The sequence below is a fragment of the Nuphar pumila genome, chromosome 2 (assembly GCF_984573655.1).
Source record: "Nuphar pumila chromosome 2, dmNupPumi1.hap1.1, whole genome shotgun sequence".
NCBI lineage: Eukaryota > Viridiplantae > Streptophyta > Magnoliopsida > Nymphaeales > Nymphaeaceae > Nuphar > Nuphar pumila.
The window spans coordinates 73279245-73294547 of record NC_143250.1 but is presented as its reverse complement, the minus strand read 5'-3'; the positions used below and the strand labels follow the sequence as shown (position 1 = coordinate 73294547).

Genomic DNA, 15303 nt, shown 5'->3' with positions numbered 1-15303 from the left:
TATATATATATATATATATATATATATATATATATATATATTTCCCTGCACACAAAGATCTCCACGCATCCCTTCCTCTCTTGTCGCCTGCCCCGTCTCCCACCACCACTAGTTTCTTTTTATTTAGCTTTTGTTTTTCTATATTTTAGTTTTGTTTTCTATTTTGTTCGGTTCATGGGTTCAACGTTTTGTTGATCTTCATGAGTGATAATGTTGATCTTCTTTCGGCTCTTCTTCTTCTTCGTCGTCGTCGCAAATGAAAACGAAAAGGCCTGGCCGCCAATTCTTCAAGTACAGAGCCACCCATCTTAACGTACCCGTCTTTAACGATTAGTTCTCTTCTCGTTTATCGACTCCCCGCAGAAAATAACCGAGGAAACCAAAGAGTTGGCCTACAGAAGAAAGCGCAAAGAAAGAACGAGAGAAGGAAAAGGTAGAAGCGATCTCCGGGTGTGTTTGGATGATAGCTTTTCTCGACTCCAACGATATCTATCTATCTATCTTTCTCTCTCTCTAGTTCGACGACTTCTCTCGCTGCGTGGTGGAGATGGCGCGGATCATGCTGAGTATCGAGTACTCGAGTCTCTTATGGCTCCTCTTCGGCGTCTTCTCCAAGGAGAACCACGATGGGAAGCCTCGGATATAGCACCGACCCTTCCCCTGCTCCCTCCCCTCTTCTCTTCTCATCTTCACATCCTTTCTCACCGGAAAATAAATAAATAAACCAACTCCCTTTGACTCCTCTTTCCTGCTCCGCCTCCTCCGGCGACGACTCTCGGCCCTCTCCGACGGGTGTTGCGTTCGAGTGTCGATATGTTCAACCCAAGACGGTTCTGTGACGACGGTGATGGTGGTGGCGGCGGCGGTTGCAGCGATCTTGGCTATGCCGAGACCGACCCCTCCGAACGGTACGGACGAGTAAGTTCCCTTCTTCCTTATTCAATATGTACACGGAGAGAGAAATCACCTCAGGAGTAGAGACCTAGCCGGGCTGATTCTGCCTGCTGTACTTACCGCCGCTGTTTGCTTGAAATGATGAAAACACCCTTACGAGGCGGTTTTTTTCTTTTATTATTGTGGCCATTTTTATGTTGCGATGAACTTGCTACACGTAGTCTACATAAATGACTCCGATCTTCTGGATGGGATTTGTGAATGTCACCAAGTTAACAAAACGTCACAAGTTCGAAACTTTCAGGCAGCGCCTCTTGCCGAAAGGTCGAAGCTGGGTGTACTTTTCGATGTGCATGGATCTTAAGACCAAGAAAAGGCCGGTCAATGTAAGATCGGTGACGGGGGTTTTCCTCTCCAAGTATCCAAAAAAAATATTGGCCAGATATTGTAAATCTTTGTAAATTTTTTAAGAAGCTTATATTTGATTTGCAAAGGTAGTTTTAGAGTTTTTATATATATAGATATATTTCTCGAGCTTTTTTGAAGAATAAAAAATTGCCAATTTAATCGCGAAATTATCCTCAGCTGGGTTTGTGAAAATAATCACTGAAACCAAGTTTTTAAGGGTATTTTGGGGATGGTTAGTGTGATGGAGAAGAGTGAAGGGTATTTTAGTCAATTTTCAAAACGTCAACGTCACATCTTGATCGGGGTATGCGTCGTAATTTGGCCACTGGAAGAACAATTGAAGCTCTCCATTTTTTTTATTGAGTCATAAAATGACTAAAAACACCGCTGTATTGATACCCTCTGGAAAAGAGTAGTTTTGTCAAACAAAGTCAACAGCCACCCTTGACTCATCCAAAATGACGAGAAAGTCGTTAGACTATCAAATAAAGACATGCGCCCTCCGAATATTGTGTTTGAAATTACAGAATGATTGAGGAAATTTTAGTCATTCAAAGTTCTAATTTTTTTTTCCCTTGAGTGCAGTTCAACGACGTTCTCGGCAAAGGAGCGACGAAGACCGTGTACGTCTTTTCTCTTTTGTCCTTCTTTTTCTTGGTTTTTTCCGGCCTTCTCCGGCGGGGTCTGTGAAGTTCTCCGAGAGGTTTTAGTGTTGTCTGAGTTCTCGTTTTTCTCGTGGGTTTGATCGTCTCCAAACAGGTACAGGGCGTTCGACGAGGTGACGGGGATGGAGGTGGCGTGGAATCAGGTGAGGTTGGCAGACGCGCTGAGGTCTCCGGAGGAGCTGCAGCGTCTCTACTCGGAGGTGCACCTGCTCAGCACCCTCGACCACGACTCCATCATCAAGTTCTACGCCTCCTGGATCGACACCAACTCCCGCACCATCAACTTCATCACCGAGATGTTCACCTCCGGCACCTTACGAGGGTAGGGTTGCCCTACAATCTCTCTCTCATCACGTGATATGTCACAAAAAGAATGGTACTTTTTGGGTATTAGCGCCACTTGGATGGTGAACTTCGTTATCGAAAAGCCATGTGCCTCTCGACGTAATTACATGCGTCACACTCGACAATCTAATGACACCAGAGATTAGAAAAGACACGATACTCCATCACCACCGAACATCTCACTATTTGGTGTTATTGGAAGCCCGAGCTATAGAGTATAAACCACCTTTTTTTCGTATTTTTTTAGATAAAAACATTTTGGATGTGATTTACAAGGTTTGTTTAGTCGAAAATTAGCTTTGAATAATTTTGAGTGTGACGTGTAAGCCGGATTTTTAGGGTTTCAAAATTCAACAGTTTATAATATACTGAACATACTTTTCGATCAAAATAACAACAACAACAACAACTACGCCTTCATCCCAAAACAATTGGGGTCAGCGATATGAACCAAAAAAGAAATTCATTTTGGGTCTTCCACATGAATCCTTTTCCTCCAATCATTTCTATCCAACGCCATGTCCTCGGTGAGGTTCAAAGCATTCATATCCTTTCCTATCATCTCCATCCAAGTCTTCCTAGGCCTACCCCGACCTCTTTTAACTAATATATTTTCCCATTTCTCCAACCTTCTAACTGGAGCATCATTAGGCCTTCGCCGAATATGTCCAAACCACCGTAAACGATTCTCTCTCATCTTATTTTCAATGGGTGCAACACCTACCTTCTTACGTATCTCTTCGTTCCGAATCTTATCTTTTATTGTATTTCCACACATCCATCTAAGCATCCGCATCTCAGCTACACTCATTTTTTGAATATGATGTCTCTTGGCAGCCCAACATTCCGTACCATATAGTAAAGCGGGTCTAATAGTCGTCCTATAAAACTTTCCCTTCAACTGCAATGGCATTCTACGATCGCACAGCACTCCAGTAGCACTTTTCCATTTCATCCACCCAACCTTTATCCTATGATTTACATCTCCATCAATTTCTCCATACTTTTGAATGATGGATCCCAAATATTTGAAATAATCATTCACCGGTATATCTTGCTCACCAAGCTTCACTACACTCCCATCACTACTTCGTTGCTTACTAAACCGACATTCCATATATTCAGTCTTACTCTTACTCAACTTAAAACCTCTAGCTTCCAATGTCTGTCTCCATAATTCTAACTTAGCATTAACCCCAGCTCTAGACTCATCAATCAAAACAATATCATCAGCAAACAACATACACCACGGTACATTTTCTTGAATTGATCTCGTAAGCTCATCCATCACTATCGCAAATAGGAAAGGGCTTAAAGCAGATCCTTGATGTAACCCAACCGTTATCGGAAAATTGGTTGTCACCCCTCCACAAGTGCGGACATTGGTTACTACTCCTTCATACATATCTTTAATTATACTAATGTACTTGAGAGAAACACCTTTCTTCATCATTGTCCACCAGAGAACGTCCCTAAGTACTCTATCGTATGCCTTCTCTAAATCAATAAAAACCATATGCAAATCTTTGTTCCTCTTTCTATATCTTTCAATAAGTTGTCTAAGAAGATGTATAGCTTCCATAGTTGAAAATAACATAGCAAACTCAAAATTTGAAAGAAAAATTTAGCTTCGATCAAAATAACATAACTCAAAATTTAATCTTTAACAAACAAACCATTTTGCTCACATCTATGTGATGAGATTAAGTTCATAAAGCTTTAACCTATGATTTCGAAAAAAATTGTGCTTTTGATACCAAATATTAGCCAAAAGATGCATCCTATTTGAAAGGAAAATAGATCAAACTGAATGTAATGTAGGACTGTCTTGTAGAAGTAGTAATTTTTCTACAATAATAGTATCATCAGAACTAAGTTTAAAATTTCTTGAAATATCTGTTGAAGTGTCTTATCATTTTGAATATATATATATATATATATGTGTGAAAATATTTGCTACTAATGATGGTAAAGAAGTAGTGAACTAAAAATCATAAGTGCAAATTGTATCGACTCAATCTAACCACATAGATGCATTGAGCATGGTTTGTTTGTCAAGGATCAAGTTTTAGATCACGCTTTTCTGATGTAAAAAACATGAATTTTTGAGTTGTAGAATTTTGGCACATTGTGGGTTCATTAATTTTTTAACCCTTTAAAAACCTAATTAATTATCATAATCACATGATTCAAAACACCTTCCCTACTAAACCGACCATCACATCTGTAGCATTTGAAAAAAATTAAACTTAAAAAAAAAAAGAGTGTTTCTACCTTCCCCAAGGAGAGTTGGGATAGTGGGGTGGGGCCTTGGCTGCTAGAGGGACCGTCAAAGTTTGATTTCCATGAGCATCGCCCCTTCTGCACAAACCAACACATAGCATAAGCCGCCCCAGAATAGCGGTCTTAGATTTGGAGTTTTACGCAATTGGCATGATGACCGCAGGTATGGCAGACTGGACCATGTCTTCATGCCAGGTGCGGTTTTTTCGGGTTATAAATTCCAAAAAAAAGTACTTTTACTCATTAGTTACTTACCAGCCAATATATATATATATATATATATATATATATTAGGGCAATAATTTCATAATGCGCTCAACTGCTACCTGAAGTATCAATTTGTCTCTCTTGTTTAACACTTGGCTTAGGATGAAAACCATCACAAAGAATATACTTCGATACATTCATGTGCACTCCTAAAAAAAAGAGCATAATAGTCTCTGGAACCAACCAGTCATGGATGGAGACACACCAACCATTTTTCCAGCCACATGCACGTTGCAACCAAGGAATCGGGTGAACTATCGAAAACCCAATTGAAACCATCCAGAATATCAAATGAAAACCAATACATATATATATAGCAACTTGCATGCAAGTGGTTGCATGGTGGACGAGCAGTACAGTAACGTGCCAAGTGGTTCCTTTGTCACTATTTTATAATCTCTTTTCATGGTTCACAAACGCACACAGAACATGCACTGATGAACATCGGTGTCTGGGATAAGGCATGGAAACGGAGAGCAGATCGGCTCATCATATTGCGTATAACCAATTCTTTGGTGGTATTAATTCCCAACCGCACATTTCAGTTGATGGCAATGTGTGTGAGCCCCACTCTCTCAGTTGCCTGGTTAGATGCACGGTTGAGAATGAGTCTGCTCTCATGGAAATGTCATGTACCTTCACAAGAATAGTTTCATTCAGTTAGCCTGTGAGCACGTAATATGCTTATGAGCAGCGTTGGATACGTATACATGGGAGCAGGTTCAGTGATAGGCAAAAGTAATCGGCCCAATCACTGACAGCCACGCTTTTTTTGCGAGGTAGTCGGTCTGATCACTGTAACATCTATAAATCGGTACTTAAGTGTGATGCTGCACCTGATAGCCCACCATCTTGGTGGGTGATCAGCACACTAAAAGTATGCAATCGCATTGCACCCTTATTATAAGTATGCATCTAATTATAGATAGGGTTACTAAAATATGTTTATTGGTATGAATCAGGATTTTTATAAGTTTTTTTTTTTCAAAAATTTTACCCCACTAATGTGATCTAAACTCATGGTTTTATAGAAACAGTTTCTTGGATCATCCAATTAGGATGTATAAGAAGGATATTTTAAGGGTTAAAAATTAACAGCTTAAAATTTTCATAAATATTCAAGTATAAAAAACCAAATTTTTGATCCGATTAGGATGATCCAACAGTTGATTCCTAGCAAATGGACCAGCCTGATAGATTTGCAAAACAACTTATGAAAATCTCAATTCATACCAGCAAACATATTGGATTGGTAAACATATCAATATTTTTATATATACAATTTCCTGGTTCAGATACCGGCAAAAGTACAAGCGTGTAGATATCAGAGCCATCAAGAACTGGTCCAGGCAGATACTCAAGGGCCTCGTTTACCTCCACAGCCACAACCCTCCCGTGATTCACAGGGACCTCAAGTGTGACAACATCTTTGTCAACGGCCACCTGGGCGAAGTCAAGATTGGAGATCTCGGCCTAGCTGCCATCCTTTGCCAGTCGCAGGCTGCCCACAGTGTCATAGGTGAAATCTCTCTCTCACTCATATTATGCAAGGTGATTGCACTCTTTTAGTGTGCTGCTGCAACTCATCACGCACTATCTTTTTGGATATAGTCTGTTAGCTATTGGGGCTCAACTAGGGATGGAAGGGGACCGAGGGAAAACGGACTAGGGATGGCAGGGGACATGGGGAAAATGGGCCCCGCCCTACCTCTCCTCGCCCAGTTTGAACCGGGGATGAAGGTTAAAATCCATTCCTGTGCGGGATGAAGGCGGAAATGGACTTATGCTTTTCCCCGCCTTGCCCCACCCCACCCCACCCCCCCACCCCCATCCTTCTAAGGGATGACAATAGACCAAAGAGAAACTGGGCCCTGCCTCACCCTGTTTGGACCGGGGATGGAGGACATGAAACAGAGATGAAGACGGGGTGAAGGTTAAAATCCAACCCGGTATGGGGATGGAGGTTCGGGTTTTAAGACGGGGTGGGGGTGAAGACCCTGTCCCCCGCCCCCACCCCTGTCCATTGCCATCCATAGGCTCAACAGAAGATAGTGGTGTGGGGTTCGTTCGGCATCGCCCCTGATGCGGGTGGCCTGCGTCGAGACAAAGAAAACACAGATCACACTGTGTTAAGCAGAACAAAATACAGGGGACACTTTATACCTGATCCGGCCATTGTCGGGCTGTGGTTACCGGAGATGAAGGTCGGCTGGAGCAGAGGAAGGTGATGGCAGTTGAGGACGAAGGGAGTTCTCTGCTCAGCCGGGCTGCAGCCACCACAAGCACAGGCTTCCTTAGGCAGCCGGTGAGTAGACCTATTCCCTGATGGATGTGCATTCACTACACTTCTGTTTCATACATTATCACCTTATGAGGATCGCTCATGATACTTTCTATTTATAGAGCATAGGGTGGGAACGGTTTGCGTAATCGTCCCCCCTTATCCTATGCTAGATTATCGGAATGGATCATCCCTGATGTGGGGATGTATCCACATTGTGGATAACCACCACGTAAATTGTGGTGGTTAATCCAACATTCTCCCACTTGATCCGACAATAAACCTTTTCAGGAATTGTGGTGGTTCTCGTCTGCTCAGAAACAACTGTAGACAGTTGAAAATATGAACAGTAGCACCAGAATCAATCCACCAACTATTTTCAGGAATTTATAATAAATTACATTCATGAAAAACAAATAACAAATTACCTCTCTTTTTCAATCACTTCTTATACTTTATGCAATCTACCTTCCTGTGTCCCTTCTTCTTGCAAAAGAAGCACTTTATGGGAACAAAGTCGAATTGCTTGTCTTGGGATGACTTGTCCTCAGTTGGCTTCTTCTTAGCATTTCTTTTAAATGCATTCTTCTTTGGTCCTACCTTAGAGCCATGAGAAGCCATATGTGCACTTTGCATCTTCTCTCCTTTCAACCTTTCTTCTTCTTCAACACACTTGGACATGAGTTCATTGAATGTTCATTTATCGTAAGAGATTTTGAAAGGTTTATACTCCAAAGGTAAGATGTCAGAATCAAATGCATTAGGAAAGAGTCAGAAATGGTCAGCTTCATGTCATTCAGCTAAGACGCTATGTTTCTTATTTTTAAAATGTGTTGGCAAATATTTTTCCCTCTAAAACATTTTATAGTTATAAGCTTTGACATTAAGCACTGGCTCTGACCTTGTTTGAACTCACAAACTGTGCTTCAATGACATTCAAAAATTCTCTCACTATTCTGCATTGTGGGATAGCACTATGAATATTCTTAGTCACTTTAGATTGCAAAAGCAACAAGCTAAGTCTATTCGAGTGCTCTCACTTTTCAAAAGCAATCTTTTGATCAACAGTTCTTTGATTAGTGAGGACAATGGGTTCATCTATTCTTAGGGCTAGATCTAAATCCATATACCCTAATGTAAAAAGAACAATTTATTTCCAATCACTAAAGTTAGATCCATCAAAAAAAGATATAGAACTTGAGCCATCTAAAATCACAAGACTAGAAACTGCACGATAAAAGACATGCATCAGGAAGCATTCGTACGAGACTAACACTTTAGTTGAAAAAGTAAAAGAATAAAGGCCCTTAATATGCTTATTTTCAGGCAAGTGAAGGAGGTCATCGAAGTCCTACTTTGGTAAGAGCTTCGACACGCGAAACCACTTCGCCTACCAACCATATTCGATAAAACTAAAGTTCTTATGAAGTTAGACCATCGACACAAGGTACCTTTGGATACACATGTGTGATGTATCTCGGCACATTTACCTTATTTTACCCTACTTAAATTTCAAACACGATAAAACTACTTTTGGGTCATTTATCGTTTCATGAATCTAAGTACAACATTAATATTGGCTAAAAAAAACTGTATGATAGTATTAATACTTTTTGACAACATACGTGTATTTAATCACTTTGGTGACATGAATACACTAAATCATCTAACTATCCTTAATGCCAATATTGAATATAATACTTTAAACAAGTTGTAACTTGATGCTTATGCCCATATCCATATCAAAAAATTGGTAAAATGATAAAATTAGACCTTGAAACGTGCATCAATTTATTGAATCGGTTCTCAATCCTTATGAACTGACTATAAAACCTCTGAAGCGATCCAAAAAACTGGATGAAACCGACCATATGACCCATGAACCGGTCCGAAAACTGGATGAACCGGTCATATGACCCCTGAACCGGTCCTAAAACTGAATGAACCGATCAAATGACCCCCGAACCGGTCACAAAACTGGATGAATTGGTCAAATCAAGCTCTCAATCGGTTCAGAATACACCGAACCAGGTCTGTAACACTCTAAACTGGTCTTTGCAGTAGTGAACCAGTCTCAGTTGTCTGAGAACCGGTTCTAGAGAGATCCATATCGGTTCAGAAACAGGTCGAACCGGTTGAACCGGTTCATACCCTGTTACAGTTTATTCAGATCTGGTTCTGTCAGACTGACGGATCCAGAACCATATAATCTGGTTTTAACCGGATTTTGGATCAGTCACTGAAAGAACCGGGTCCGGCTTACCAGGATCCGATCCAGAGAATGTTTTCAGATTCAGGATCTGAGACCCGAAGATCTGAATCCAGATCCGACCCGAATCGATATTATGGGTCAGTACGGGTCTGAACCGCAATCCGATCCAAAAGGACTCAACAGATCGGTTGCGGTTCCAGAGAGATCCAAATGGATCTCTTAGACCCGACCCGAATCCAATCATCATATTGGGTCAAGGTCAAATGAACTTCAGATCCATTACCTGAGAACCGGATCCGATCCAAAGGAGCTTTTATGGATCAGATCATAATATTGACTTGATTCGGATCCAAAGGGTTGCAGATCATGGGTTGAAACAAAGCGGGGGGCCCCACCCAAATCCCAGATCTGATCCATATAAACTTTATGGATCAGATTCAGGTGGGGTGGGTCTGGTTCAGAAATTGAACCCGACCCAAATCGTTTAAAAGAAGCCTTATACGCGAAATAGGGTTTTTCAAACCCTATTTGCATTTTCTTCTCTAGTCGCAGAGGGGAATGGTTGTCGTCAGCCCCGGCGGTCCGGCAATCCCACGATTGTCGGCGATCCGTAAGGCAACCGGTGGAGTTCCACCACTATCAGTGACCTGATGGTCACTTTCTTTCGATGATGGAAAAAAAAACCAACCAGTGATGCCGGTTGTCGAGCTCCGGCGACTTGATAGTCGCCGAAGGAAGCGGAGTCGACTCTGCAACACCCAGATGGAGATGGAGGCCACGGGTAGCCGACACACCCTGCTCGATTGAAAACCCCCAAAATTTGAGGTAAGCCTTGTTTTTTTTTGTTTGTCGCCCAACAGCGACCAGCTGCAGCATCGCCTCATGGCGACCTGTATTGCCGGATGACCAGAGCACACCCTGCGCAACGGATGCGGGGTGTGGGCCCATAACCCAATGTGGGGTTCGTCCGACGTCGTTGTCTCCCCTGATGCCAGTGGCCTGCGCTGAGACAAAGAAAACACAAAGCACACTATGTTAAGCAGAACAAAATACAAGGGACGCTTTATACCTGATCCGACAATTGTCTGATTGTGGTTATCGAAGATGGAGGTCGGCTGGAGGAGAGGAAGGTGATGGCAGTTGAGGACGAAGGGAGTTCTCTGCTCAATCGGGCTGCAGCTACCACAAGCGCAGGCTTCCTTAAGCAGCCGATGAGTAGACCTATTCCCTGTTGGATGCGCATTCACTACATTTATGTTTCATACCTTATCACCTTATGAGGGTCGCTCATGATACCTTTTATTTATAGAGCATAGGGTGGGAACGGTTTGTGTAATTATTTTTCCTTATCCTATGTTGGTTTATCGGAATGGATCATGGTGGTTAATCCAAAAGGTGGGTGATCAAGTGCAGAGGCACACTTAGAATGTACAATCACCTAATCTCAATTCCTCTCTCTTTCTATCTCTTTCTATCCCTCTATCTCTCTCTCACTGCTGTGATTTCTGATTGTTGTACCGAATTCAATTTGATTATGTTGAGAGCAGTTCTAATCATATTATATCTTACTGTTTTATGAGTTATATTCAATCTCCACGACACATCTCACTTGATAGAGATATATGTGGCCCCACCCACACAGCTATCAAGTTAGATGTGTGGTGGGGATTAAATGCAACTGATGATCGTTTATATGCAATATTGCCAACTTTGTTCCAGAAGAAACAAACATGATCAAATATCTCTCTCGTAATAACACAACTAATTTGTGCTGTGTCTCTAGGGACACCGGAATTTATGGCTCCGGAGCTCTACAAAGAAGAATACAATGAGTTGGTGGACATATATTCGTTTGGCATGTGTGTACTGGAGATGCTCACTTCCGATTACCCCTACAGCGAGTGCGCCAACCCTGCTCAGATCTACAAGAAGGTCACCTCGGTAAGATATCTTTTTCATTTTCCAAAAAAAAGGGCCATATTCGATATCACCAAAAGCTGGTGATGCTGAATCTGAACCGTGCACGTATCCTACATTGTGGACCCCACATTAGGAAATTGACAGTTTCTGTCAAGATGTGGGGATCAAATTCACTATCACCAAAAATTGATCAGTACCACCGCGGGGTCATGACCAGCGTGGCCCGTGTGGGTGGTTGTAAGGGTGCTGAGATGAAGGCACCCGATCAAATCCCACTGGCGCACAGTTGTGCCCGTACCTTTCGGAGGTAAGCCGAGTAAGGCAGGGTGGTCGTGGGACTTCACCGGGGTTTACTGCACTTCGGCCAGGTTCCTCGTCATAAAAAAAAATGATGTGGTTGGGTATGATTGGATCTTCTCTCGTGAATCACTGATACCTTTGTCCCTGACCGTGATGGGTCATGTGGTCATCCAGGGGAAGAAACCGGACGCATACTATATTATAAAGGACCCGGAAGCCAGAAGGTTTGTGGGGAGGTGCCTGGAGAGTGCTCCTAACAGGGTGCCAGCAGAGGAACTGCTGCTCGATCCTTTCCTCCTTTCGGACGACGAAGGGGTGCCGGAGTATTCATCAGCGAGGCCTCCTTCCGACAAGCCACCGTCTGCGAGTCCGCGCTTGGCCCCAACTCCGGTGCCCGAGAAATCAATGCATGCACCGATCCTGCCTAAGACGAAGCCACACCATGCGAACCCTGCGAGCACTGATATGACGATCACCGGAAAACGGAACCCCGACGACACCATCTTCCTCAAGGTCCAGATTGCTGATAAAGATGGTAAGAAACGATTGTTTTAACTACCTGTACATTATACCCACTTTCGTCTTCTTTCCATATTCCAAAATGAAAAAAAAAATGATAAGTGTATTTTTCAAAAGTATCCAATAAACCACGAAGGGTTCATTCTCAAAAAAGAAAAAAAGAAAAAGAAAAGAAAAACAAAAAGAGAACAGTTGAGGACATACACAGCTGAATAATAACTCATAAGGCTGTTAATGGGTCGGATCCTTGTCTGTAAGGATCCTGTAATATAATTTAGATCAGGCCAAGTAGGAGCTAAAGCAAGTAACAAATCTTGGTATTAGAATGTTCTAGGCATGAGAAAATCTTGCGATAAGTTGTAAATATTTGTTGTCCGGCTAAAATCGTCGAAAATGACCACATATGTATGAATTTTAAAATATATAAAAATTACTTTGTTTTCAAAATATCACCTATTCTTTAAAATATGATGATATTACTACTTTTTAAATGGTTTACATTTAGCCCAAATTAAAAAAGCTTGAAGAGAATTTTAGAATATAAAAATTGAGAAAGTGTTAGCATTGTGATTAGAAAAAGATACTTCGAAATAGGCTTATTCTGATTTTAACAAGACTTTCATTGTTTTCCGAAAATATTGCAATGCAATCACAATAGTTTCAAGATATCACAAAATTTGTAACTATAATCTAAAGTTAATTCATGAGGTTGGCCATTTTTGTATGCAATTTAGTTTGTCAAAAAGCATGCTCTATGCGCGTACATTGCTTTCATTTCATAGAATTATACCAAACCGTATGCTTGCACCTAATTCCCCATCAAAATGCCATCTCTTGTGAATCACTTAATCATTTAATTGTGTAATCATGTGATCACAATTGCTATTAGCAGTTAAAATATTCTTTTGTGCACGAAATGGATGCAGGTTGCGTAAGAAATGTGCATTTCCGGTTCGATATAGTGACGGATACTCCCATGGAGGTGGCTGTGGAGATGGTGAAGGAGCTTGAGATTTCAGACCGGGAGCCATTGGACATAGCACGAGTCATCGAGGCTGAAATCTCTGCCTTGGTTCCCGATTGGATGGACGATGCGCCCTGCCAGAGACCACGAAAGCTTGAACTTGGAAGATCAAGATTCTGCCATTGATCTTGATTATGATTCACCTTCTTTCTCTGATTTCCAAGGCCATCGCCTTGTTTTTTATCAGTTGCCGAGGCAGATCATTCCCGATCGACGACAATCAGGAGGAAAAGATGAGAAAACTCTGGTTGATTGGTTACAAGGTATATACATCCTGATGAAATTAGCAAGATCACGATTTTCAGCTGGATCATCAAGCAGCATAAGATGGTAGTGAATTAGCCATTGATGTCATGTATTTGATGATGCATGTCTCCAACATGATATGGTAGCTATTCAATTGGGCTCATAGCATATCAACCGACTGTGTGTCAATGCAGATAGCTACCTTCATTTTTCTATCAGAAATCATGCATCTTTGATCAGATACATGATGTTGGTCGGCCTTCATCTTAAGGGTCTTGTGCTAGAATATCTTACATTTGCTCAGTATGGGCACATTAGCTATATATATATAATGATAATGAAGAATTTAAAGAGAAGAAAATTGAACAAGACGGCTTTAACGTGGTTCGGTCCTTATGACCCATGTCCACGATCTGAAAAATCTCTCTCTACGTTATATTATTCATCAGCTCACTCATAATTTGTATATAGGTTGAGGTAAGCAAGAACAACGGCAAAATTTTAACAAAGTGAGGACGATAATCCTTGATTATCGTCATTTTCATATTCGGCAGGCCTTCCATTTCATCACTACATTCATGCAATGCGAGGTTGCCTTTGAGGTAGCCTTAGACGTTTTTTATTTCCTTATCTTGAGAAGTCCACACGTTGGCACTTGCACTTGGAGTTTCCTTGGATATTCGATTCTTACTTTGTGCAGCTGATTTGATTTGGTTTCCTTCAATGGCAAGATGACTGTGTGATTCATTCTTTCCCTGTACCTGTTCAATGAGGCTGTTTCTATTGTGAGTGCTTGCCATAGTGAATTCGTTCTTACCCTGTGCCAGCTTTCCTTGAGTAAAGCTCTGTGCTGATTCATTCTTACCTTTGCTTGAGACTGTGTGCATGCTTCTTTCCATCGAGGTGTCGAACCGTGGTGCTGATCTGAATCTGAAGTAATCTTAATTAGAATTGAGTGGTAATGGAAGTTATTCATCATTGTAAGCTAGTTTAGTATACAATGTTGATGATGATCTCCCAGTGCTTCTTCTTAAGTTGTCCATCTATATATACTCGTACTTGCTACATTGTATGCTTGGATGCAGTTTGTGGTGACAAATAAACAGTGGGAGTTCTTATGTTGTATTTAATCATCCATGCAGATGAATCATGCATTGATGATGATGATGATAAGATCTTCCAGGGATCCACTTTCTCTGGCCACTATTCTAACTGGACCCATGTCTCTAGCAACAATGACAATGCTGGCATTTGCAATGGGGAAGGAGAGTACGGTGGACCCGGGCATGTCCATCCATTTGGAAACCATGAGCTGCCTGCTCATGGCCGGACAAGTAAGTCTTCAAGGTTCTGTCCATTGGCCACGGACACACAAAGTCCATCCATTAGGACAGCCTTCGGCAATTGCCAGTTGTCGAAGATGCGCTTGTCGGTCAATTTTCGGAGCCAGCTTTCTCACAAGTCATTGATAGAGGAGGTGAGGAAGCTTCGGTTGTTCAAGACTGTTGGAGCAGTTGAACGCATTGGTTTTCAGGAGCCAAGTAGCTCTTCTGGTGAATGTGAATGGGCTCTTGCTGGAAAGTGCCGGAGGTAGAGAGTGAATTGATTCCCTATTTTATATGTAGTATTTGGTTGTGAGTTTTGAGTAATTTTGAAGTGTTTGTATAGAATATTTTTATGTACAAACGATTAATATATGTGTACAGAGCTGTCCTTTCATTGCTTGTATTGTCATAACAACTTCATTTCCTAATCATTTTCTTTATTCTTCAAAAACTACATTCATTTTTCTTCTTCTAGCTTTTTTTTGGGCTAAGCCAAAGGAAAACTGATGCAAACAGATGTTTAGAGTTCAGAAGCGGAGTTGGATTCCAATCCAACTCTCCAGACCCGATCCGGGCATTGCTACTTGAGGTGATCCACCTACTTGCAAGATATC

The 15303-nt window shown here is 41.6% G+C and overlaps 1 protein-coding gene across 1 annotated transcript; it reads left to right on the top strand.

The window, feature by feature from the left end:
• Positions 1-813: 813 nt before the first annotated feature.
• LOC149845757 (putative serine/threonine-protein kinase WNK5) lies at positions 814-14958 on the top strand. Its single transcript, XM_089989295.1, has 9 exons — positions 814-918; positions 1888-1925; positions 2062-2289; positions 6158-6381; positions 11139-11296; positions 11750-12110; positions 13021-13194; positions 13283-13381; positions 14507-14958. The coding sequence occupies exons 1-9, from the start codon at positions 814-816 to the stop codon at positions 14956-14958; spliced, it is 1839 nt and encodes a 612-aa protein (XP_089845421.1).
• The last annotated feature ends 345 nt before the right edge of the window (positions 14959-15303 follow it).